This window comes from Hypanus sabinus, chromosome 1 (genome assembly GCF_030144855.1).
Source record: "Hypanus sabinus isolate sHypSab1 chromosome 1, sHypSab1.hap1, whole genome shotgun sequence".
NCBI lineage: Eukaryota > Metazoa > Chordata > Chondrichthyes > Myliobatiformes > Dasyatidae > Hypanus > Hypanus sabinus.
Genome location: NC_082706.1, coordinates 128,393,047 through 128,417,980, shown reverse-complemented (window position 1 = coordinate 128,417,980; position 24,934 = coordinate 128,393,047). Strand labels below are relative to the sequence as shown.

The 24,934-nt window shown below is 40.4% G+C and overlaps 1 protein-coding gene across 2 annotated transcripts in view; it reads right to left on the bottom strand.

The window, feature by feature from the left end:
- Positions 1-24,934, bottom strand: part of LOC132397406 (microtubule cross-linking factor 1) — a 218,807-nt gene that overhangs the window by 6,348 nt on the left and 187,525 nt on the right. For both annotated transcript variants that reach the window (XM_059976138.1, XM_059976146.1), the window contains exons 13-14: positions 24,498-24,574; positions 21,955-23,503 (exon numbers count right to left, since the gene is read on the bottom strand). In XM_059976138.1, coding sequence (XP_059832121.1) covers positions 21,955-23,503; positions 24,498-24,574 — 1,626 coding nt within the window. The remainder of the gene's footprint in view (positions 1-21,954; positions 23,504-24,497; positions 24,575-24,934) is intronic.

Genomic DNA, 24,934 nt, shown 5'->3' with positions numbered 1-24,934 from the left:
ACGATTAAAGGGCATAAGTTTAAGGTGAGTTGAGGTATGATTTAAAGGTAACCTGAGGATAATTTTTTTTTACAGAGAGGGTAGGGGATATATGAAGCAAGCTGCCAGAGGAAACAGCAGAGGAATGTACAATTACACTGTTTAAAAAAGACATTTGAACAGGCTCATGAATAGGAAAGGTTTAGTGAGACGGGCCAAAAGGAGGCACATGAGATTAGGTTAAATAGGCATCGTGATTGGTGGATGAGTTGGGCCAATGGGGCTGTTTTCCCTGGTATATAATTCAATGAATTTATGACATTCATTTGATCAGCCCGAGTCCTTGCAACGAGCTTTTGGACATCTATAACACATTCACAATAAGGACTCTCTGTCCTTGGCTCTTTGCTTCACTCCAAGGAAACTTGAACTAAGCCTAAAAAACATGGCCTTGAATATGGCTGGACTATCTACTTAGCAGAGTGGAACAGTGTTACATTGAGATCTTCTTTGCTTCCTCATATCTGGACTGTGATGCTAGTTAAGCTTCTGTTACCCCCTCTCCCAACTCCTCCTGTGTCATCACATTTCTGCTGTTTATGGAACACTGGATATATGAGGTTGCTGAATTGCTTTCACGAGAATTTGACAATATTAAAGATAAAAATATTAATCAGAGATAAAAGGCGGGGCCAATTGCAGATCAGGAGGGAAGAGCAAAAGGGGAGATCTGTGGTAACGAGAAGGCTGGAAAGATTGAAGGACTAATGAGTGCTTCGGTTAAAGGAGGTGTAAATGGCAGTGGAATCATGACCAGAATTTGTTGAAATAGCTGTTGAACCAAGTCTCGATGCACATCTTTTGCCTGTCAGTCTTCTCCATTGAAGTCCATTTCTCTATCCTCACCTTTATCTATTTTGCCTCCTGCCAGCCTCCCCAGTTCTCTCTGAGACCTCCCTCTGTTAATCTCACATTTCCTTCATGCCTCACTGTAAAACATTACCCTGACCTAGACAATGTATTTGATTCATGTTCTCTCTGTGTACAACATAAGAGGACTTGTACTGAAGTATTACTTGTTCCTATCATTCTGCATTGCTGGCATATCCGGAATATTACTCTCAATTCCTACATTCCGGTTGCTCAAATGAAGTGATATGGTTGATTTGCAGTATGGGATTTTCATCAACATCCAGCAGAAATCTAAATCACTTTGAATCAAATTGAAGATTTTTTTTGTTGAAACTGAAATGCTGAGTGAGCAGTTAGCAAGCTGCTTCACAAATTGGGTAATTTTATCCACAATATAATCTGGATCAAAAAATTCTATACAAAATTGATAAAATATGTTTTAATGCCTGGAGCCAAAAAGATCAAAGTTCCTGTTGGCAGGGGGAAGTAATACAGAATCACAGAAATTCAGGACACCGAAGGAGACTATTAAATCAATGTATCCTAGACAGTTGAAAAAGAGATATTTAGACTAATTGAACAGGACACCAAAATCAATACAATCCCTACACTTTTCACAGACACTGACTGAAATACTAACTGCTTTGTTATTTTGTTTTTCGTGTTACATGGCAAATTTTGACCAGTACTCTAATTATTGTAATCTAATGGATAGGTATAGAGATATTTACTCCAGATTTCCAACATTCTATTAGGCTTTTCTTCATGAGAACTGTGTCAGGCACATCCTGCATCAGACCAGAAATTGTCAATCTGGTATTGTAGGTTTTACAATTTGAACAACTGTAACAATTCGGATTTTTTTAAAAGAACTTTTTCAAGCCATTAAACTTCCTAAGCTGCTTCAACAGGAATGTCATTTAACAAAACTTTACCTCATGCCACACTGGAGAAGATTTTGAAGAGATACAACACCTGCCCTATCATCTTATCCTCACCATCTACACGCTTCTCATTGTCTAGTGCTTGCCCTTGAGACCCTCCGTTGGTCAGGGTTGGCCATGGGTGTTGTGTCCCAGAGGTCTATGTGATATACAAGCCAGGGTAGTATGATGTGGAGAGCAAGCTGTTGCCCATGCAGCAGGCTCACCTTCTCCATGCATCTGGTGAATCCAAATGAATGGCAGAGACCGATACAATTTTTCACCAGCGATGTCACAGGATTTGCCAGTCAATGTTGAACTCAGTGTACAGCTGCCTTTGGGACCTCAGCTCTGGACTTTTCCTTGGGGTTTACTCCAGAAGCCTTCCCCACGAGTGGCAGCACAAGGAAGCGGAGGTTTGAGATCAGAGTTTTCCTTCTCCTAGATGAGCTGCCAACCACAGCTGACGAGCCCCATCTGCCTGAAGCAACCAGTTTTAAGGCATCAGTAACCCCAGCCTTTGCCCCTTCTGACAGTAGAAACCTTTCCACTGGGCCAAGTAGGTAATCCACACGTGAAGAACAGGAGCTGGACTTGGTTGTTGGAGACTATTTGAAACGCACACCATTGGGAGCATTTAGTAGGTAGTGGGAGCTAATCCCCACCTCCATCCCCCGCTATAACAACCTTAAGAAACCTGTTACAGAAATGCATTCAGTATTCACATTGTGGTCTGCTCTGCACCAGAAAAAAAAAACAGATGCTGACTGGGCAAATGATTCACAAAATATCTCTGTTCAGTCTGCAAAATGACCCTGAGCTTCCAAATGCTTAACACTTTATTTCACCATCCCACCCACCCCCAACTCTTATCACTGTCTCTTTGGCCTTTTACAGTATTCCAAAAATATTTGAGGAACAACGTCTTATTTGGCACATCACAGTGCTAGGCATTAACTGTGAATTCAAGAATTTCAGATAACCAGCATTTTCTGAAAAGCATTTGTGCTGGTACTCGGATTTTAAAAAAAGGCTAAAAAGGATACAGGCCTAATGCAGGTGAAAAGGATTAGTGTAAACAGGCAGCAGGAATGACATAGATGAGGTGGGCTTTAATGGCTCATTTCTGTGCTGTATCAAAAATAGCCATAACTAATAAAAGTTCTTAAACCAGCAACATTAACTCTCTATAGAATTTGCCTTACTGAATTTACCAGCATTCGTTACTTTTATTTCAGATTTCCAACATCTGCAGTGTTCTATTTTACTAATTTGTAGCTTAACTCCAATGTTTATGAGTTTATTTCCTCTCCCACTGTTAACATTTACTTTGTTCTATTTACATTGCCTCTCCTTGGCTCATTTATGATAAAAACATCTTCACAACCCTTTCTTAGCCGGCACCACAACCATTTATATCATTCAATGTCAGCGAGACTACAGAGATTAGGAGACTGTCTTCATCCCTATCCACTCTCTGCAATTTAAAAAGTTTATTCCCTAACTTCTCTTATTCTGATAAATTTTCAATCTAAACCATTCTCTCCATTTCTTTCTCAGCTTTCTCAGATACTGATCAACCTACTAAGTATTTCCAGCATTTCCTGTCCTTGACCACCGAGGTAGACTTAAGCAGCAATTTGAAGAGAAGAGGATAGCTTTGGGTCTTGGTAGCTGAAGGCAAGATTGCCAAATCTGGAGCAATTAACCACTGGGATACTGAGGAAGGCAGAGTTGGAAGATTGCAGATGTACTGGAGTGTTGTAAGGAACACCAAAAGTACAAGCAGGGCCATGGAGAAATTCAAATTCCAGCAACAAACAAGATACAGGGAAATCTCTGAACTAACTTGTTCGTTATTTCAGATTTCAGCATCTACAATCTCTTGTGCCTCCAATTCAAAAACAAGCATGAACAAGTCTTGGCTTAAATCAGTAAGTCACTAAGTACTGTTATGTGACGTGAAGAGCTCAGATGAGGGAAGAATACAATGATCAACCTTCATGAACTGGAGAAATATCAAAATAAAAATCCCCAAGTGCAGTAAATCTGCTACACAAGGCGGCATTTTCCTATGTAATAAGCACCAGCCCAAGTACACAGGCAAACAGTTTCTAAGAGCCGAGTCATGTTTGAAAAAATTAGCAATATGGTTTGGATGAATGCCGTCACAATAGATCCATCGTGAATAAAGCTTTATTTGACTGAAATGTTTCAATGGAATCCATTTCAGAAATGTTATGCGACACACGTGACTAAGGACAAATCTGTACTTTTAATTTTTTTATACCGCTGTTTTAATACTTTTATTTGCACAAACTCAATGGTAGCATACGAGGGGTATGTTACCATCGAGGAGGAGGTACAGGAGTATGAAGCCACACAATCAACAATTCAGTAACAGCTTCTTCCCCTTCACCATCAGATTTCTGATTGGACAATGAACCTGTGAACTCTACCTCAGTACTTCTCCCCCTCTTTTTGCACCGCAGTTTTTATTTTTTTATACATAGTGACATGCAAAAGTTTGGGCATGCCTGGTCAAAATTTCTGTTACTGTGACTAGCTAAGCAAGTAAAAGACGACCTTGTAGCGGTGTGGGTCGCCACAACCTGATTTCCAAAAGGCATAAAGTTAAAGATGACACATTTCTTTAATATTTTAAGCAAGATTACATTTTTATTTCCATCTTTAACAGTTTCAAAGTAACAAAACAGGAAAAGGGCCTGAAGCGAAAGTTTGGGCACCCTGCATAATCAGTACTTAGTAACACCCCCTTTGGCAAAATTCACAGCTTTTAAACTCTTTCTGTAGCTAGCTTAGAGTCTTTCAAATTCTTGTTTGGGGGATTTTTGCCCATTCTTCCTTGCAAAAGGCTCCTAGTTCTATGAGATTCTTGGGTCGTCTTGCATGCACTGCTCTTTTGAGGTTTATCCACAGATTTTCGATGATGTTTAGGTTGGGGAACTGTGAGGACCATGGCAAAACCTTCAGTTTGCGCCTCTTGAGGTAGTCCATTTTGGATTTTGAAGTGTGTTTAGGATCATTATCCTGTTGTAGAAGCCATCCTCTTTTCATCTTCAGCTTTTTTTACTGACGGTGTGGTGTTTGCTTCCAGAATTTGCTGGTATTTAATTGAATTCATTCTTTCCTCTACCACTGAAATGTTCCCCGTGCCAATGGCTGCAACACAAGCCCAAAGCATGATCGATCCACCCCCATGCTGTTGGAGAAGTGTTCTTTTCATGAAATTCTGCACCCTTTTTTCTCCAAACATAAATTTGGTCATTGCTGCCAAAAAGTTTTATTTTAACTTTATCAGCCCACAGGACTTGTCTCTAAAATGCATCAGGCTTGTTTAGATGTTCCTTTGCAAACTTCTGATGCTGAATTTTGCAGTGAAGACACAGGAAAGGTTTTCTTCTGATGACTCTTCCATGAAGGTCATGTCTGTGCAGGTGTCACTGCACAGTAGAACAGTGCACCACCACTCCAGAGTCCGCTAAATCTTTTGTAGTCAAACGGGGGTTTTGATTTGCCTTTCTAGCAATCCTATGAGCTGTTCTCTTGGGAAGTTTTCTTAGTCTTCCAGACCTCAACTTGACCTCCAACATTCCTGTTAACTGCCATTTCTTAATTACATTATGAACTGAGAAAACGGCTACTTGAAAACACTTTGCTATCTTATAGTCTACTCCTGCTTTGTGGGCATCATTTATTTTAATTTTCAGAGTGCTAGGCAGCTGTTCAGAGAAGCCCATGGCTGCTGATCATTGGGACAAGGTTTGAGGAGTCAGGGTATTTATAAAGCTTTGAAATTTGCATCACCTGGCCTTTCCTAATGATGACTGTGAACAAGCAATAGCCCTAACAAGCAAATTAAGGTCTGAGACCTTTGTAAAAATTATCTGAGAGCTCAAATCTCTTGGGGTGCCCAAACCTTTGCATGGTGCTCCTTCCTGTTTTTTCACACTAAAATTGTACAAAACAAAAATAATACACTAATCTTGCTTAAAATGTTGAAAAAGAATGCTTCATCTTTAACTTTATGACTTTTGGAGATCAGTTCATCTTCTACTCAACTAGTCATAGTAACAGACATTTTGACCAAGGTGCCCAAACTTTTGCATACAGTAATTCTCAATGTAATTTATAGTTTTTATTATTTATTGCAATGTACTGGCACTAAACCACAAATTTCACCACACATGCTGATTCTAATAAAGAAAGTTTTCATAACTACAACACTGTTTCATTTGGAGCTTACATTGTTGCGGGGGAAGGTGATTTAATGTACATAATCACTTATGGAGAATCCCTGCTAGCAAATTAATGTTTGTCTATTGGCAAAATGATACTATTTGCAAATGGCTTCTTCACAGAGAAAAAAAATTATAAAAATCAGTTGACCTTGTCTCTTTCATGAAGATCCCAACCATATTTCTTGCTATCATGTGGCAAAGGATAAAAGCACTCTTATACAGATTCCACCCTCCCTTTATTAATTCCACAGAGAGAGCAGATGAATACAAAACATATTCATTTATTGGGGCCTGATCATTGCTGGGAAGAACAGTACTTACTGCCATCTTTAATTGTCATTGAGGAACTGGTACTGAACTACCTTCTTGAACCCCTGCAGTATTTCTAGTGCAGATACATCTATAGTGCTGTTGTTAAGGGAGTAGTAGGATTTAGACTCAGTGATGATGATGGAACAATGATATGTTTCCATGCTAGAACATTGTGTAGCTTGAGGTTAACGTGCAGATGCTACACAACAATGTAGATGAGTTAGGGTTGATGCTATTTCTAGATGAGAGATATAATTAATTCCATTGCTAAAGTACAAATGATGTACTGGAACTAGCTTAGCAAACTCTGAAATTAAAGAAAAAAGTGCTGGAAAAGATATTTATTTTATTTACTTACCAACTCAGTGCAGAGTTGGTCCTTGAGCCTCGCTGCCCCAGCAACCCCCGACAGACCTGATTAACCCTAACCTAATCATGGGACAATGCACAATTCTTTGGACTGTGGGAGGAAACCGGAGGACCCAGAGCCTCTCATGGGGAGGACTCATAGCGAGTCCTTACAGAACAGCGCTGAAACTGAACTCTGGAAATGCTCCAAATATATTGTGGTGCTAAACATTATGCTACCATGGTGCCCAACGTTCTGGGTGACGAATTCCTCTTGTTGAAAGATTCCTTAGTTGAAATATTTCTCTCCATGTATGTTGTCTGAGCTGCTGAACATTTCTAGCATGTTCTGGTTTTATTTCAGATTCAAACAACTGTTTTTGTACTTGGGTATCCGTAATGTCCATGCAGGGGAACTGAAAGTAAAATGTCCCAGAATACCCATGACACTGAAACCTAAGACCTAAGCATTTTTCCATTGTGATTGGTACTTATTAATTACTGCTACCTTTGTACTTTTGCCAATTAATGATTCTGTCTAACTGTAAATTATCCTTTCTGAGAAAACAATTGCACAAGACTGCACTTAGAGTATTGTGTTCAATTCTGGTCACCTCATTATAGGAAGAATGTGGAAGCTATGGAGAGGGTGCAGAGGAGATTTACCAGGATGTTGCCTGGATTGGAAAACAAATCTTGTGAGGCAAGGTTAGCAGAGCCAGGACTTTTCTTTGGAATGTAGAAGAATGAGAGGGGACTTGATAGAGGTCTACAAGATTATGAGAGGCAAAGATGGGGTGGATAGTCAGTACCTGTTTCCCAGGGCACCAATAACAAACACCAGAGGGCATATGTACAAAATTAAGGGAGGGAAGTTTAGGGGAGACATCAGGGGTAGGTTTTTTTACACAGAGGGTTGTGAGTGCCTGGAATGACTTGCCAGAGATGGTGGTGGAGGCTAAAACATTAGGGGTATTTAAGAGCCTCTTGGACAGGCACATGGATGAAAGAAAAATGGAGGGTTATGGGGTAGTGTGGGTTTAGTACTTTTTTTTAAGGATTATATCAGTTGGCAGAACATTGAGGGCTGAAGGGCCTGTACTGTGCTGTAGTGTTCCAGTGCAAAAGATAAAACAGTAACAGAAAGCAGATACTGTACTATAGTAACAAAGTACAGTACTGGTAGGCAATTAAGATGCAGGGGCCATGAGTTAGACTGAGATTTCCAGAGTTCATCTTTAGCGCTCAGAAAGAAAAGTAAATATAACTAATTACCTGAATGGTAAGGGAACGCAGAGGTCTGAGATCCAAAGGGATCAGGGTGTGCTTGTGAATGATTTGCCAACAGCCTGTGTGCAGGTACAGCAGGTAATTAGGAAAGCTAACACTATGTTCTTAATTGATAGGAGAACTGAAGACAAAAACAGAGGGGTTATGATATGGATATATAAGATATAGATGAGATCTCATCTGGAGTACTATGAACCACATTGGGCTTGTAATTCATACGCTCATGTCTCTAACTCTTTGTTACCACCTTGGAGCAAATCTACTCATTTTCATTTGACAATATCTGTTATGTTAGGCAAGCAAATGGGTATATTTAAAACGGAGGCTTATAGGTTCTTGATTGGTAAGGGAGTTGAGGGTAATGGAAAGAAGGCAGGAGAATGGGGTTGAGAAGGAAAATAAATCAGTCATGGATAAATGGCAGAGCAGACTCGATAGGCCAAATGGATTAATTCTGCTCCTATGTCTTATGTTAGAAATTTCTGAGCATTTTCCAGATGTCCTTCAAGGACTAAAATACTCTGAAAATGAATGCAGAAATTTCATGTATTGAAAACGCTGTATGTCTTCAGGTGTCAGGAATTGATCTGCCTACCTTTTTGAGTATCCACCTCCTGCACCATTACCACACCAAGGCCGCAGCATGGACTGCAGTAACTCACCTAGGTTTCCTCTTAATCCATTACACAGAGGTAAAGCGACAGCAGGAGCATATGAATACTGTGTGTGTGATGTTCTCCTCTGGATTATAGCTTCCTGACTTGGACTTAAATACACATTCCTTCGGTATTCTTGGATCAGAGCCTTGGGCTTTGCTACCGATGGTGCCTCAGGGGCACCCGCCATAAGGAGACAATAACTTTGAGAAAATGAACTGCGTCTAATTGTTCATGGTAGCCAGGAATGTGTGAGAAATGCTGACCCTGCCAGCAATCATGAAAATGAAAAATGAGATAAATACACACTACATGCCTGTCCTTTTTGTGTCAGCTTAACTTGCTGCAAGGATAGATTTAGGCTACAGATTAAAATTGACCTTATCCATGAAGTTCCATGCTGTACATCTCCCTGGATACCAGCTGCTGTGAATTCAATCAAAGTGAAAACACCAAACTTTATCATTTGCTGCTGTCCATTTTATTCCACCAAGCAAAGTCTAAATTACAGCCATTGAAAGCTAATTATCTGTTCCTCCATCCTAAAGCTACCCACTGTGTCTGATCTTAATTTGATTAATTCAATACCTTTCCATTCAAATAAACTGTTCAGGACGATACATGACAGACAAAAACAGACCAAGTACCATTCATGAAAATCCGGGAGCTTGAGGACACAGATCACAACTGATTGATTAGAACGAATGACTAATTGATAGATAACCTTAAACCTGCACAAAGGTAAGTTAAAATTAAATATCCAACACTAAAATTCAGTCACCCATAGCTATCAACAGCTTTGTGTGGCAGGCAACCTCAGGCAGGACAAACAGTGGAACAGATTGAATAATGTAGATTTTAAAAGGATGGCATGGCTTAAACCCTTGAATGTGTATCAGTGTGCCAAATTCACATTTTCCTAAATTAAATCCAAACTAGTCTTAAGCAGACTGTGTTTCTCTTTAAACATATGTTAAATCATGCCTAAATTACAAATCAAAAGCAATATTTAAGATCCTTAATTTGTACTTGAAAGTTTTTTTTAATCAAACCAATATGTTATTGTTTGAAACTCAAATTTTGGAAAATAATACATTCTACAGTGCTGGAGGGTACCACACATTATCACTGGGTTAAGTACTTTCTGCAGCTGTGCTGAAATTAGAGACACAGACTCTTTATTACTTAATATACATTTTTAAAATTTTCAATGCAATGTGATAGTGTCAATCTTGCTTAAAAATGCTCATAATATTTCAACAGGTTACTTCTACAAAAAAAAAAGCATTTTGGTAAATTTCTTTTCAGGAAGATCCTTATTTCAACTGTAGGGCATCACCCACAGTTTTACGCTAAGATGTTTAAACAATAATTGCATTTTCAGTGGCAAAATGCATCACTGTGATATTCTCCTTCATAGTTATGGATTGAACACCAGTTATTCCGTAGTCTTTCTGAATGCCACTGTCACGTATTGAAAAAGTCCTATATTTCTGTTTTTATGATATTTGTCTAAATTTGCAATAATTTGTGTGTGTGCCATTTGGAGATAACCAACATCTATGCTGAAGTTCAAAGTCAGGGGAAAGATGCACCAAGCTAGTTTTCAATCGCCACAACATAAGAAATAGGGCAAACAACCCCAAATTTTGTTGTATCAAGTGTTTGCAAGCATGGCACACAAATTAAAGATACAGTATTTCCTATTATATCTGAAATAATACTTGTGTTTGGACCGATTTGAATTACACTTTCTTTGTAAAAGGGAACAGCTGCAGTTTATACACTAGAATGGCCGGAAATATGAAACCAGTAAAAATTGGAATGGTTCCTGCATCTTTTACTTTGCCAGAACTCTTAATGATATATCATTCAATAAGAGAAGATCTTGGCTGTGATCCTCTCATATGAGAATACATTTTTATTATTTACTAAGAGCTTCTGAAATAGAAATGAACAGGCCATCCCTGGATTATGGACACGGGGCTTATGGACATACAAATGAACTCCAAAAACTACAAATGCCAGCTAAAATGTGCTTAATATTTACAAGTCTCCTGTTGCTAATTAAGAGAGTGGGATTATACATTCAGTTATGAACCTGGTGAGGAATGCTGTTATTTTAATGCCTACCATTCAACGATAATTTCGAAGTCCCCAAGCCCAAGTTGATTCTTGCCATGAATTTGCAAGATGCTTCTTGTTATGGTGTAACCTGGCACCATAAGGTTTCAAAATCTATCTGGAATTTTGTTCCAACTCAAAAGATGTTGCATCTGCCCCAATTTTAAATCTCTTACCAGTTTATATCCTGTTTGTGAACAACTGCTTTATCCATGCCACCTGCAAGTTTAACTGAGTTTTTAATTCCCTTACTGAAACAATTTATCTGCATATTCTCATTTATCTTTTGCTCACTGGGGATAAACGATTAAAAACAAACCAAAAAAAGAGCATCTGTGGAAGCAAAGGGATGGTTGACAATTCGGCCCACGTCCATGTTCAGATCCCAGTCTTCCACCCACCAAGTTCCTTCAGCAGTTTTCTTTTACTTTTTAACTGAATGCACAGAGTTGCTGGAGGAACTCTGGGGCCAGGCATCTCCAAAGGCCAATGATTAGCAGACATTTTGGGTGGAGACCCTGTAGAGTCCTGATACATGGTCTATAATAAAAGAATTACATTTTAATTAGAGACAGAAAATAATGGACATACTCAGTCGGTCAGGGAGAAACTGTGGACAGAGCCAGTGCTAATGATTACCCTTACATCAGAGTAGTCAAGATGAAAGGTCATCAACCTGACATGTTGATTTTGTTTGTCTGACCAGTTGAGTAATTCCAGTATTTTGTGTATTTACTTCTGATTTCCAGCATCTGCATTTTTCCCAATTATCTTCCAATTACAGTAAGTCGCTTGGAACATTACACTTGAGCAGCAATGTCACTAATAGATTCTGTAAGTGTAATGCAAAATCATTTATGCAAATATACAGAAGGATGACCCAAGAACAAATCATCTATAGCTTAAAATGTAATTGTCTTAAAATCACTAAACTAACCTCGTGCACATTTAAGAATTAAAAAAAACTTGAAAGTATTTAAAAGGCTGCAAGAAAATCTTGATTAAAGAATAATTGATGGTTATATAAACTATAAATATGGAAAATGGAATAAAAAACAGTAATTGCTGGAAAGATGCAGCAGCTCAGGCAGAATCTGTAGAAGAAACAGTTCAGGTTTCAGACTTATGATGATTTATTGTCTCTGATTTCCAACATTTGTTTTGCTTTATACCTTACTTGTAAGACCATCCTTTTTGAAACTTTTGAAAGTGCAGGAGTGTATACTAGTATGAATCTTATATTGAGCCTGAGGACACATGGAGCTTGGTCTTCAGGCAATTTTAACAGACCTAATGTCTGGTGCTGGCAGCTAGCCAAATAAATATTAATGACAGGCAACTTGCCTCACCAGTTTTCATGCCTAGGGTTAATTGAGGCTAGGATAAGGGGTAGGAAGTGGAGTAATCAAGAAAGATGTGTTTGATTTCCCATTTTTTTTTGGTAATGATTACTATTGTACAGACAACGTAGCAAGAAAGGGAGTAAGGGGTGGCCGTGGCTGACAAGGGAAGTAAAGGGCAGTATAAAAATAAAAGAGAATGAGTATAACATAGCAAAGATGAGCAGGAAACCGGACGACTGGGAAGCTTTTAAAGAGCAACAGAAGATAACAAAATAGGCAATACGCCAAGAAAAAATGAGGTACAAAGGTAAACTAGCCAAGAATATAAAGGAGGATAGTAAAAGCTTCTTTAGGTATGTGAATAGCAAAAAAGTAGTTAAGACCAAAATTGGGCCATTGAAGACAGAAACGGGTGAATTTATTAAGGGGAACAAGGAAATGGCAGATGAGTTGAACAGGTACTTTGGATCTGTCTTCACGAGGGAAGACACAAACAATCTCCCGGATGTAATAGTGGCCAAAGGAACTAGGGTAAAGGATGAACTGAAGGAAATTTATATTAGGCAAGAAACGGCGTTGGATAGACTGTTGAGTCTGAAGGCTGATAAGTCCCCAGGACCTGATGTACCTGCATCCCAGGGTACTTAAAAGAGGTGGCTCTAGAAATCGTGGACACATTGGTAATCATTTTCCAATGTTCTATAGATTCAGGAACAGTTCCTGTTGATTGGAGGGTGGCTAATGTTGTCCCACTTTTCAAGAAAGGAGGGAGAGAGAAAGCAGGGAATTATAGACCGGTTAGCCTGACGTCAGTGGTGGGAAAGATGCTGGAGTCAATTATAAAAGAGGAAATTACGACACATTTGGATAGCAGTAGAAGGATCAGTCCGAGTCAGCATGGATTTATGAAGGGAAAATCATGCTTGACTAATCTTCTGGAGTTTTTTGAGGATGTAACTATGAAAATGGACAAGGGAGAGCCAGTGGATATAGTGTACCTGGACTTACAGAAAGCTTTTGATAAAGTCCCACATAGGAGATTAGTGGGCAAAATTAAAGCACATGGTATTGGGGGCAGAGTACAGACATGGATTGAAAATTGGCTGGCTGACAGGAAACAAAGAATAGTGATTAACGGGTCCCTTTTGGAATGGCAGGCTGTGACCAGTGGGGTACAACAAGGTTCGGTGCTGGGACCGCAGCTGTTTGCAATATACATTAATGATTTAGATGAAGGGATTAAAAGTAACATTAGCAAATTTGCTGATGACACAAAGCTGGGTGGCAGTGTGAAATGTCAGGAGGATGTTATGAGAATGCGGGGTGACTTGGACAGATTGAGTGAGTGGGCAAATGTATGGCAGATGCCGTTTAATGTGGATAAATGTGAGGTTATCCACTTTGGTGGCAAGAACAGGAAGGCAGATTAGTCATGTTAGGAAAAGGGGAAGTACAACGAGATCTAGGTGTTCTTGTACATCAGTCAATGAAAGCAAGCATGCAGGTACAGCAGGCAGTGAAGAAAGCTAATGGCATGCTGGCTTTTATAACAAGAGGAATTGACCTTAGGAGTAAGGAGGTCCTTCTGCAGCTGTACAGGGCCCTGGTGAGACCCCACCTGGAGTACTGTGTGCAGTTTTGGTCTCCAAATTTGAGGGAGGACATTCTTGCTATTGAGGGAGTGCAGCGTAGGTTCACGAGGTTAATTCCCGGAATGGCAGGACTGTCATTTGTTGAAAGATTGGAGCGACTGGGCTTGTATACACTGGAATTTAGAAGGATGAGAGGGGATCTGATTGAAACATATAAGATTATTAAGGGATTGGACACACTGGAGGCAGGAAGCATGTTCCTGCTGATGGGTGAGTCCAGAACTAGAGGCCACAGTTTAAGAATAAGGGGTAGGCCATTTAGAACAGAGATGCAGAAAAACTTTTTCACCCAGAGAGTGGTGGATATGTGGAATGTTCTACCCCAGAAGGCAGTGGAGGCCAAGTCTCTGGCTGCATTCAAGAGAGTGTTAGATAGAGCTCTTATAGATAGCAGAGTCAAGGGATATGGGGAGAGGGCAGGAACGGGGTACTGATTGTGTATGATCAGCCATGATCACAGTGAATGGCGGTGCTGGCTAGAAGGGCCGAATGGCCTACTCCTGCACCTACTGTCTATTGTCAATTAATTCCAATCCCCATGCCCATTATGACATGCCAGTCCACGGCCTCCTTTAAATTCCAGTAATTCCCCTTTCCTTTCTTTCTCCACTCTGGCTCCCCTTTTACTGCTATTCTTCTCCTCACCTGCCTATCACAACACCCCCCTGGTACCCCTCCTCTTTCACCCTTGCTCCCATAGTCCACTCTCCTCTCGGATTGCTTCTTCTCCAGCTCTTTACCTTTTCCACCTATCACCTGCCATCTTCTTAATTCATCCTCCCCACCCACCTGTCATCTTTCAGCCTGTGCCCCTTCTCCTTCACCACCTTCATATTCTGGCTTCTTTCCTCCCCCTTCTTTTCCAGTCCTGATGAAGGGCCTTGACCTGAAAGGCCGACTGTTTATTCTTCTCCATTGACGCTGCCTGGCCTAATGACTTCCTCCAGCATTTTGTGTGTGTTGCTCTGGATTTCCAACATCTATAGAATCTCTTGTGTTTAGAAAAGAAATAATAGTGTGTTTAAAAAATAAAAACCCATTGCTACTGACTGAAATATCATTCTTTGTCTCAGCTAGCTTGTCAAGTTAGGGAACTGTTCTTTACTCTGATGATTTGAAGTGATTATGTTTAGGATTGAAGCTGAGAAGATGTTTATGCTTTATGTGCAGTGAGATGAGATGGTACAGCATTGGTGAGATGGAAACACACTGCTCCCAGTGGAAGTCAGTCAACAAATACAAACTTGAAAACATTTTTTTTAAGCTGTGGGTAGAAAATGTGGCAGCCAGAACCTAACTTCATTAGGGTTCCACCTCTTGCACTCCCATTTCCAAGATTGGAGAGGAATGCAGAATTATTCTCCATGTTCCTTTCAAAAGAAGATGAACTGAGGGGAAGTTGACTCTCTGAGTAGGTCTCAAATAAATTAACTTGGAGATGAACTTGAACTACTGCTCCAGAAGTCTTGAACTCATAAGTAACTAGTCCTTTGAACCAGATAACTATAGGGTTCACAACTTCCATTTCAGTGAGGCCATTACCACAATGTCAGCATGACCTAATGTGATGATGCCAGAGTGGTTTGGTACAGGATCTCTAGATTTGAAATGGTTAGGGCTCACTTACATTGGCTGATGTGGGCTGAATTTGAGCTTATTTCACCAGAGTTGCAAAGCCACATCCAATATTCAGCTGGTAAATATATGTAATACATATTGTCAAGAGAAACCACGCAGACTGGCTTTATTCTGAGGTCTGGATAGATAGACTCTGTAGATAACCACAGAATTTAAGACGCATATTTACCAGCACTGAGTGAGATGAGTCTGATGGCATCCACATGAAGTGCTGCCAGGTTCCAGAGACACAGTACCACCTCATGGTTTACATTACTCTAACTTTACTCTCAGCTTATCAAATGCCATGCATCCGAAAATAAAACTTAAGAGCACGTGGTAATGACAAACTTGACTACAAAGCATAAGGTTTGGCATCTATGCAATAAAAAGAGGCAACTTGTTTTTAAACCTACAAGCATGAAGCGCTCTGCCAAAAGCTTCTAAAATGGACAGTCAAAACAGCACCAAGGTTGGAAACATAAAACTTACAGTAGTGAGGCAGGCAGGGTTATAGTCCCCAAGGGGTGGTTAGTAAGAGAGTTTGGCTCTGGGTAGAACAGATAGGAGAAAAAATAAGACAAGGTAAACAGTAAAGTTGCATATTGAAACAGTTATTATTAAACAAGGGTAATTAATAAAGAACAGGTTTCTATAGGGTCTATGTAGCAATGTCCCATGATGATTCCTGAACGTAAGAAAAAGATACTTGGCAACATGTCAGGGCTTGCAAACTTTCCCCATTAACTGTTACAGGAAGGGAGCTTTCCAACAGAGGCAAACTATTGAGATAGCACGTTAATATTTTTGTGGCCTCTGTTAATTGTCAACAGACTGAAAATCAATTAACAAAAGAAGCTCATGACTATCCAAGAGCCTCTTGTTTATTGCACTGGATGTAACAGAGTTTTACCAATTTACTATGGATCTAAACAAAATTGACGACCGGCTGACAAAAGCACAACTGGCCAACAGTGGAGGTTCCCATAGCTTTTGTGGCAACACTTATTTGCAAATTGAACTGTTGTTTTTTCACTGTACAAAGATTGGTATCAGTTTATCAGTAAACTGTAGTATACTTTATATATAGAAAATAACAATAATCAACTGTAAATATCAGGTAAAACATTACATGGGTAGAAGTAGGTAATATTTGCAATTATAGAAAGGTATACAACTTTAAAGCTTTCTCTAATTTCAATGTGATAATGATGATTTCAACTTCAGTTCAGATAGCAGTGACCTCTCTGTGGGTCTGCAGCAGGCTTGATCCTGTTTCTGGGATACCCTGTTTAGCTGCAGTTCTTTGTCATTATCCACAATTCAATAAAATGTCAGTCATATTGGAATCCTTGCCTGCAGCTCCTAAGAAGTGAATTCCACTCTTCTAATAGAAAAATCTGGTAAAGTATGAGGCAACCAGCAAAGGTGGAGGACTGCCTACATAAAGTATCGATTCCTATGGAAGTGGACAGTAATACTGTAGGAAAACATTGTACGCAAAGTAACTGGACAACTCATGCTTAGCACTGCAGAAGGTGCTTGCATTAAATGAAGTTATAGTGCAGGAAAAGATATTTCACTTAAGAATTTCAAATTAATATGTGTACTCCACTTGAGCTTCTCCTTTACTTCAGCTAATTGCATTAACACATCTTTCTATTCATATTCCAAAGATGCTTACCTAGTTTCCTGAAGCTATGCTATTCACCTTGACGACAATTTATGGCATAATGTTCCACATACTATTCATAGAAGTCTTTTCTGAATTCCCGACAGGATATACTTGAGACAAAATTCAGCTTAAGGCAGAGTGTGAATGCTAAAGCATCTATCATTCTGATTTGCTATAGTTTTTCTTGTAATGACAACCTATCCTTTATCTTTCTCCCACTGTACTAAGTCATTAGTGCCAACCAGGTTACTGAAACCCACCCTGCTGGCTTGGGTTTGGTGGTGGTTAGAATACTTATGGATCTGGTGACTAGCAATTTAAAAGCTACCCAATTTTAATCTGTAGTATCTATCTTTTTTTGTTTGTGGAAGGATGGAAATTTAATGATCTCATCAACCCTCCCTGAAATTTGTCTAAATGTGAGAAATGAATACATACCCTTAGTTTCACAAGCTAACCAATCTTAACCTCCATTACAAATATTGCGAGTTTTTGTAATTTATTGGTCCACAAATGTGGACATGACTATCAATTGCATTTATAGTCCATCCTCAATTGAAGAGGCAGTAAAGGGTTACGTATGTTTGTAGGTTTGGAGTCACACATAGGAAAGGATGGTAGACTTCCTTCCTTGAACAATGTTCGCACACAAGATGGGTTTACACAACAATCCAGCAGTTTGCGCTTACTGTTACAATAACTAGCTATTTAATTAATTCCAATTTATATAATTTCCTTTAATTTAAATTCAGTAGCTGCAATATTTGATTCAAATTTATGCTTCTGAATCTGTGATCCACAACTTTGACTGTTGGTCTAGTATTTTAATCACCACAGCAATTTATAGCTTACTTTTAGAAGGGATTGAATTTGAACAGGATTTTCAGTCAGCATCCACTAATGGTAGCCAAGATTGGAGCAAACAGACAATCAACAGTAGGTGCAGGAGTAGGCCATTCGGCCCTTCTAGCCAGCACCGCCATTCACTGTGATCATGGCTGATCATACACAATCAGGACCCCGTTCCTGCCCTCTCCCCATATCCCTTGACCCCGCTATCTATAAGAGCTCTATCTAACTCTCTCTTGAATGCATCCAGAGACTTGGCCTCCACTGCCTTCTGGGGCAGAGCATTCCACATATCCACCACTCTCTGGGTGAAAAAGTTTTTCCGCATCTCTGTTTTAAATGGCCTACCCCTTATTCTTAAACTGTGACCGCTAGTTCTGGACTCACCCATCAGCAGGACCATGCTTCCTGCCTCCAGTGTGTCCAATCCCTTAATAATCTTAAATGTTTCAATCAGATCCCCTCTCATCCTTCTAAAAGATGGGAGTTTACAAGGAAGTAGGAGCATAATGAACCTGAGGGATCAAGTATCAATGCTGAATACGATGCAATAGTAACAATTAAGCTTGGACGAGGAAATGTAGCTTTTCACATATACGATGGCGCCAGAGGTTAGTGCAGACATGGGCGCCATCTTCCAGTTTGTTTGAGAAAAAAGTTTCCTTTGTCCTTTTTCATGCCTTTCCTTTCCTTTCAAGGTGGCGAGGGTCCAGTCGGAGTCTGATCTACAGCTGGAGCTTTGGCTCTCAACGGGCAGTGAGTTCCTGTTCTCGGACTTGCTGTGCAGCCTAGAAGACTTGCACCTTCCCTCTCCCCCTCCCTCCCCTCCTCTCCCCCACATCCCTGGGAGAGAGGGGGGATGGAGAGTGAGGGAGTGGGGGGGAAATCCCTTCCCACTTCTCACCCCCTCTCTCTTCCAGAGAGGGAGGGAGTGAGGGAGGGTTCACAGGCGAGAGGAGAAGGAGCGGGGAGGAATATTCCCTCTCCCCCTCTCCTGCGAGAGTGGGGGGAAAGGGGAGGGATATCTCTCCCCCTCCCTCTCTCTTTCCCTCCCTCCCCCGCTATCCCTGGGTAGGGGAGGGAGTGGAGGGATATCCCTTCCCCTTCTCACCCCCCTACCTCTATCCCTGGGTGGAAGTGGGGGTGTGATATCCCTCCCCCTCCCTGAGAGAAGGGGTGAGGAGGGGTGGAGTGGGAGAGAGATAGGGAAAGAGGGAAGTGGAGGGATATCCCTCCACTTTACCCCACCCACTCTCCTCCCCTCCTCCTCTTCCTCACCCCTCTCCAACACCCAGGGAGAGAGGGAGGGATATCCCTTCCCCTTCCTCCACTCCCCCTCAATGGTGAGTGGGAGTCTGTTGGTCCTTGAGTTGGAGATCTCGGAGAAGTGACGTAGCAGATTAACATCGAAATAGCTAGCTGCTAGTTTCCCCGCTTCTTGTTACAGGAGTGCTATCTCTTTCTCACTGGTGAGAGCAAGAGCCTGTCTGAGATATCGAAGTGTTGGGATGGACAGTGGTTTTGATGGACTCTAGATCATAGTCTCTTTGAGGTCTTTACTAAATACTTGTGTGGTGGTGGGGTTGATGCTTTTGCTAGAGCAAGTGGGGGGAAGAGTCAGTGCTTTTGCTGTTGCTTGTCCATGGGAGGAAGGGGCCTTTGGGGTCCTAATACTTTGTCATTCATTCTTTGGGTTTCTTTTTCTGTTTCGTGGATGTCTGTGAAGAGTAAAAATTTCAGGTTGTATATTGTTTACATTCTCTGATATTAAATTGAACCCGTGATATTATTTTGTACATTATAATATTTAGAACATTTCCTTATATAGGAATTGTTAATAAAATTTAAAAAGGCTACACTGAGAGCTATATAAACTGGTGTACTGATTATGACAATTCCTACCCTTCAGATGCTGCACTGAACTATACCAATGCTGATACTGTACTCTGAATACAGAGCCCATTTGTCCAGCGTTTTATGAGCATGCATTATGAATTGTTGTGTGATGAAACCTCACCAATGAGCCATACTCTGAGACCTGGGGGGGTGGGGGAGTGATATTATACAATACTCTGATTAATATAGGACTGCCGACTCTAACCCCATTGTTGTGAGATTGTTGGAGGGAATAATATTATTTGGTTTGATCCTAAATTAAATTAAGTATATATTAAATTAAATTAAGTATATATTAAATTAAGTAAATATAAATTTGTTATCAATCTAACTGGGGCATAGGAGCAAGAACAGCTCATTGTACAGCGACTTAATGAGATCTTGGCTGATCTGTATGTATTCTATTTATGTGTCTTAACTTTGAAAAAATCTCCAATTATTAATTTAGTCATGGGATAGATTTCTACTATCTACTTTACCCCCACCAATTAACTCTTTACCCACCCACCCAAAAAGTACCTCTCAAAATTCCAGAAATACCAACCCTGCTGGCTTCTAATTAATAGTCTTTTTTTTCTATTAATGTCCTAGGCATAAAACAATAGCAGCTTCAGAGAGTCAAAATGCTCCCTTATAGGGGAAAAAAGGATTCATTTACGACTGACATACTTCTCCTTACTACAAGCAAACTCACTCGCTCTCAAGCTAATTTTAATTCCAGCAGATGGCTGCCAGATTTACCACCTCAGTTCTTACTGCTTGCACCTGCCTGCAGCCGTTTCCTGATCCCTTCTACTTTGCTGGCTCCTTCCTTTCTTGCCATCACTGCTTCCTGAGAAGAACAAGAACTTAAAAAAAATCAACTCACTGAAAGCTCAGTGGCTTTACTCAATGATTAATTGGACCCAAAGATGCTATCTTTACCTACTATTTCAGCACGCTGCATGCATCCTAATTTCAATGCTTACGGTCATTGAAATGAGGTTCTCAGCACTTGCTTTAAAGCACTTGGGAAACCCTCAGGAACACAAATGGTATGTAGGTGCAACAAGCAATCAGGGAGGGTAAATACAAGAAAATCTGAGAGAGAGAAGAAATAGTTTGCTCCATTAACATCTGGATTAGTGTGAAAAGGCCTGGTCTCTTACCCCAAGGAAGGACAAATTTCTGGCCATTTGAACATTGCATTAAATAGGTTACCCTGAGATGCTTAGTTTTTTTTTCACATTCAGTAGGAGAATACTTTAACCAGTAAAGAATATTCATAGATACCAACACACGTAAGAACTGTTTAGCTATTGTGGTAATTTAACAAATTTTCAATTCTGAAATCAAAGTAATACTAAAGTAAGATTTTGAAAGCATTGCAATACAGGGACATATGACTATGAACACAAAGGACTTGCGTGTACTTATATAGCACCATGACACCCTAAAAATCCTTAAATGGTTTTAACATTTCAAGTGCAGCTCTACTGCAATAAGAAGCCCTTTTGTGCACAGAATCATCTCAAAATCAGAAACGTGATATTGAGCAGAGAATCTGTTTTCAGCATAGCTAGTGACCAGCATACAGGGATAACTCCATGCTTTTTTCCCAAATAGCATCAGAGAATATTTTATATCTGTTTGCAAAGGAGATAAGGCCATATTTTAACAGCTTATCCAAAAAGAAACAGGGTGCCACAGTGCTGCACTGGAGTAATAGCCTGGATTTTCACACTCATGTGAGATTTGAACCCATGGCTTACTTAACTCAGAGGTGAGAGTGAACAGAGTCATGGTGAACCTGTACAAAAACTGGCTCAAGCAAGGTGATAGCCTTTTAACAAAAATTCATGTGAGAAGACTTTAATGCTGCTGGTATAACCTGCAATGAAATCCTTAAATTTTACTTAATTAACTATCACCACACAACGTGAGCATTAGTTGGCTCTGAAGTCCAAAATGAAACTTCAAAGAACAGAAATGCATTGACCTGAAACACTTTAGTGAATGGAGCCATGTACTGGCTGCAGAAACAATAGAAATAGTTGACGTTAATTAGCTGATCCATGTAATCCAAACAATGAGCTTTGTAAAATTCAAGACAGAAAGAGTAAAATGAGCAATATACCTCAAGGAAGTTAGGGGAAATTCCATCTGCATCTTCTGCCTTACTGTCGTCATTGGCAGATTTCTGGCTGTTCTTAGCTTGACTTTGTTCATCATTAAGGGCCTGTTCAAGTAGATGTTTGTTTAGGATCCTGGCAGGACTTTCGGTAAGGCTGTATCCTGGAGAAATAGACAGTTCCTGCTTCCCAATAAGATCTTCGCCATCTGTTTCCATCTCTGATTCCGCTGACATGCAGACTGGACTTGGCGATCCGCCACTGACAGTCTTCAGAAACTCTTGAACTAAGATATAATTTGACCTGGGTTCCGCAGGCTTTGATCTACTCACAGACCTGGTTAATTTTTGCACATTGTCGCAAGCTATGGGAGTGTGATCTACGATATTAAACAAACTCGAAAGGCCATCATTAATGGTGGTGTGAACAGGACTGTCTCGAGTGGTGGTTGATCTTGCCCAAGCTGATTCGTTGAATCCCTTCTGTGGAGTACTTGGCAAAATGCGATCCTTTGGCTGATCCGATTTTGCAGAAACCTTTCTTTGTAGTTTCGGGGAGCCATATTTGGGTGAGCAGCATGCTCGTTCAAACTTTGCCTGCATTTTCTCAACTACTGGCACCACCTGCTTATTCCGCAAACTTCGTGAGGGTGAGGATACAGGAGTCGAACCTCCTTTTGGTGTCAAACACTTGTGTGGACTGCTGGTGATGTTCCTAAGGCCTTCGGTTTGCAAACCTACACTGATAGTCTGTGTGGTCTGTGTTCCTGTACTTGTAGCACCAATAGTCTGACAGGCAATGTCTTTGAACTGGGGCTCAATTGAGTTTGAACGTATTCGACTCATGACTGAATGAGCTACTTCTTTCATGTCATCGCTCATGTTGCCAGATATGTTAAGATCATGCAGTGATGAAGCAAAGCCTACAGTACTACAGATTGGGTGCTCCATTGGATGGAGACCACCCTCCAGCAAGTCTTTGTGGTGCTTTCCAATTTCACATGGCCACCTTCCAAATACATTCGGTGATCCTCCCTTTGAATCATTCCCACCTGACTTGATCCTGGAAAAAGAAAAGTCTGAATCTGGCACTTTCATTACATCGCTGTTAGGTCGCGTTGACCCTTCAAATCTGCGGATCACTGGTGGACTGTGATACAGTCGCATTCCTATTTTATCCGAGCCTGCACTGCTACGCTGGAGCTGCTTTTGAGTGGAATCCTGCCCACTCATTGTACTGGTTGTCATCGTAGCACTGGTTGTAAGGAACCATGAGGTAGCCTGGAAGGGCTCGGCCGGTAAACTGCTCACTGTTTTGTCATCTTCACTCTTTTCCAGCCAGGCTTCTGCTGGCTTATCTTTGCTAGTGTACTCCAAGCTTTTTCCATTAAATTCCTCAATATATTTCAAGTCATCTGGAGACAATGGTGGGGTTGCTTCATCCTTGGTCTTGTATGCATGTTGACTGGAATCACTAATGAAGTGCTTCTCAGGGAGAAATGGAGAACTGTCCATCAAGCGTTGGAATTCTGACATGGAGGAAACGGACTTTGCTCTTAAAATAAGACAATATTTTTTTAGAATGCATGTCACAAACAAAATGTGAAAGTGTCTTATCAAATATAACACAGAGGAATATTTACTCCACTTCACAAATCAGTCTCTTCAGGAATCCAATGTCTGATATTATATGAGCAAATATATCAAATTTTGCCACAGTAACAAAGCACAGAGTGGACAAAGTCGAAAGAATTATTAATCTAATTTCAAATCTACACTCCTCTGAGACATGAAGAAAGTGCTTCCAGGAAGATTTTGCAATATTTATTCTCGTGACACTTCAAGGCATCAACTCATGCTAGGTTTCTAGTCTATGGTTTGGATTATTGCATTAAAATCACAACTACCTCATTCCTTATGCATTAACCTCACCCTAACTGCTACATAATTTCTGAGAATGCATTTGCTCAGAAACAAGCCATTCACTGCTAATGATCCCTGCATTTCCTTACATTCCTTGCCCATCTTGCTTACCTAAATTCTCTGGCAGGAGACTCGCACGATGAAAGTGAGAAACTTTCAGAACACCACCCGAACCCTACCACACCAGTGGGCTCCAGCGAATTTCCTAAGATCTGCTGTCAGAAGATGACATCGATACTTCCAATGGGCAGGGGATCAATACTATGTCATGACTCCTCTGTCTCTGGTAAGAATTCTGAACAATTATTTCCCAGCCAGGACATAAGTGGAAATGGAGATGCATCAAAAGCAGTAGTGGTAAAAAAAAAGTTTGTGGTGATTTTGATTTCACTACAAACAGCAGAAGGATGAAAGGGTAAATGCTACTTTGTTTCATAGGGGAACTTAATTCCATAACAAAATAAGGATATTCCTTATTTTGGCTTGATTGTAATATTTAAATCCATCTTTCCCTTTTGGTCATGGAGGTCTACTTTCCTGGGAGCATCACAATGGGTGCATTTTGTGGCTCAAGCACCAGGTATAGAAGAACTGGCAAGCAGAAGAGAAGAAGACTTGTCACATACCTCTGAAGATTTGCTTTACGCATTTCTTCTTCTTGAAATTCAGAAGCTTCCTTTGTTCCACAAATTTCACTCAGGGCCTACAAAATGGAGAGGGGCATTTAAAACTGCTCTGAATTTTACCCACTGCTCTGCACTGTGGTGTATTGTTTACATTTGCATAAAATTGTCCCCATCCACCTTTAAGAGAAGCTTAAATTCACAGTATCAGCTGCAATCGTAAACAAGCGATGGTAAATTACACTCTCTTCATTTCTGAAATTATAATCTGCAGTGCCCCTGAATGGGGAGAAATTCATCTTTAAATAGATGACTACGGACATGTATTATGGTGGCAACGGAACTGGTTATCATGAGCGAGTACAACATTGATTATTACATTGCAGGTTTAGTGCTACCCAACCAAGGAGGAAGTTCTAAGCAAAGATCTTTTATGTTTA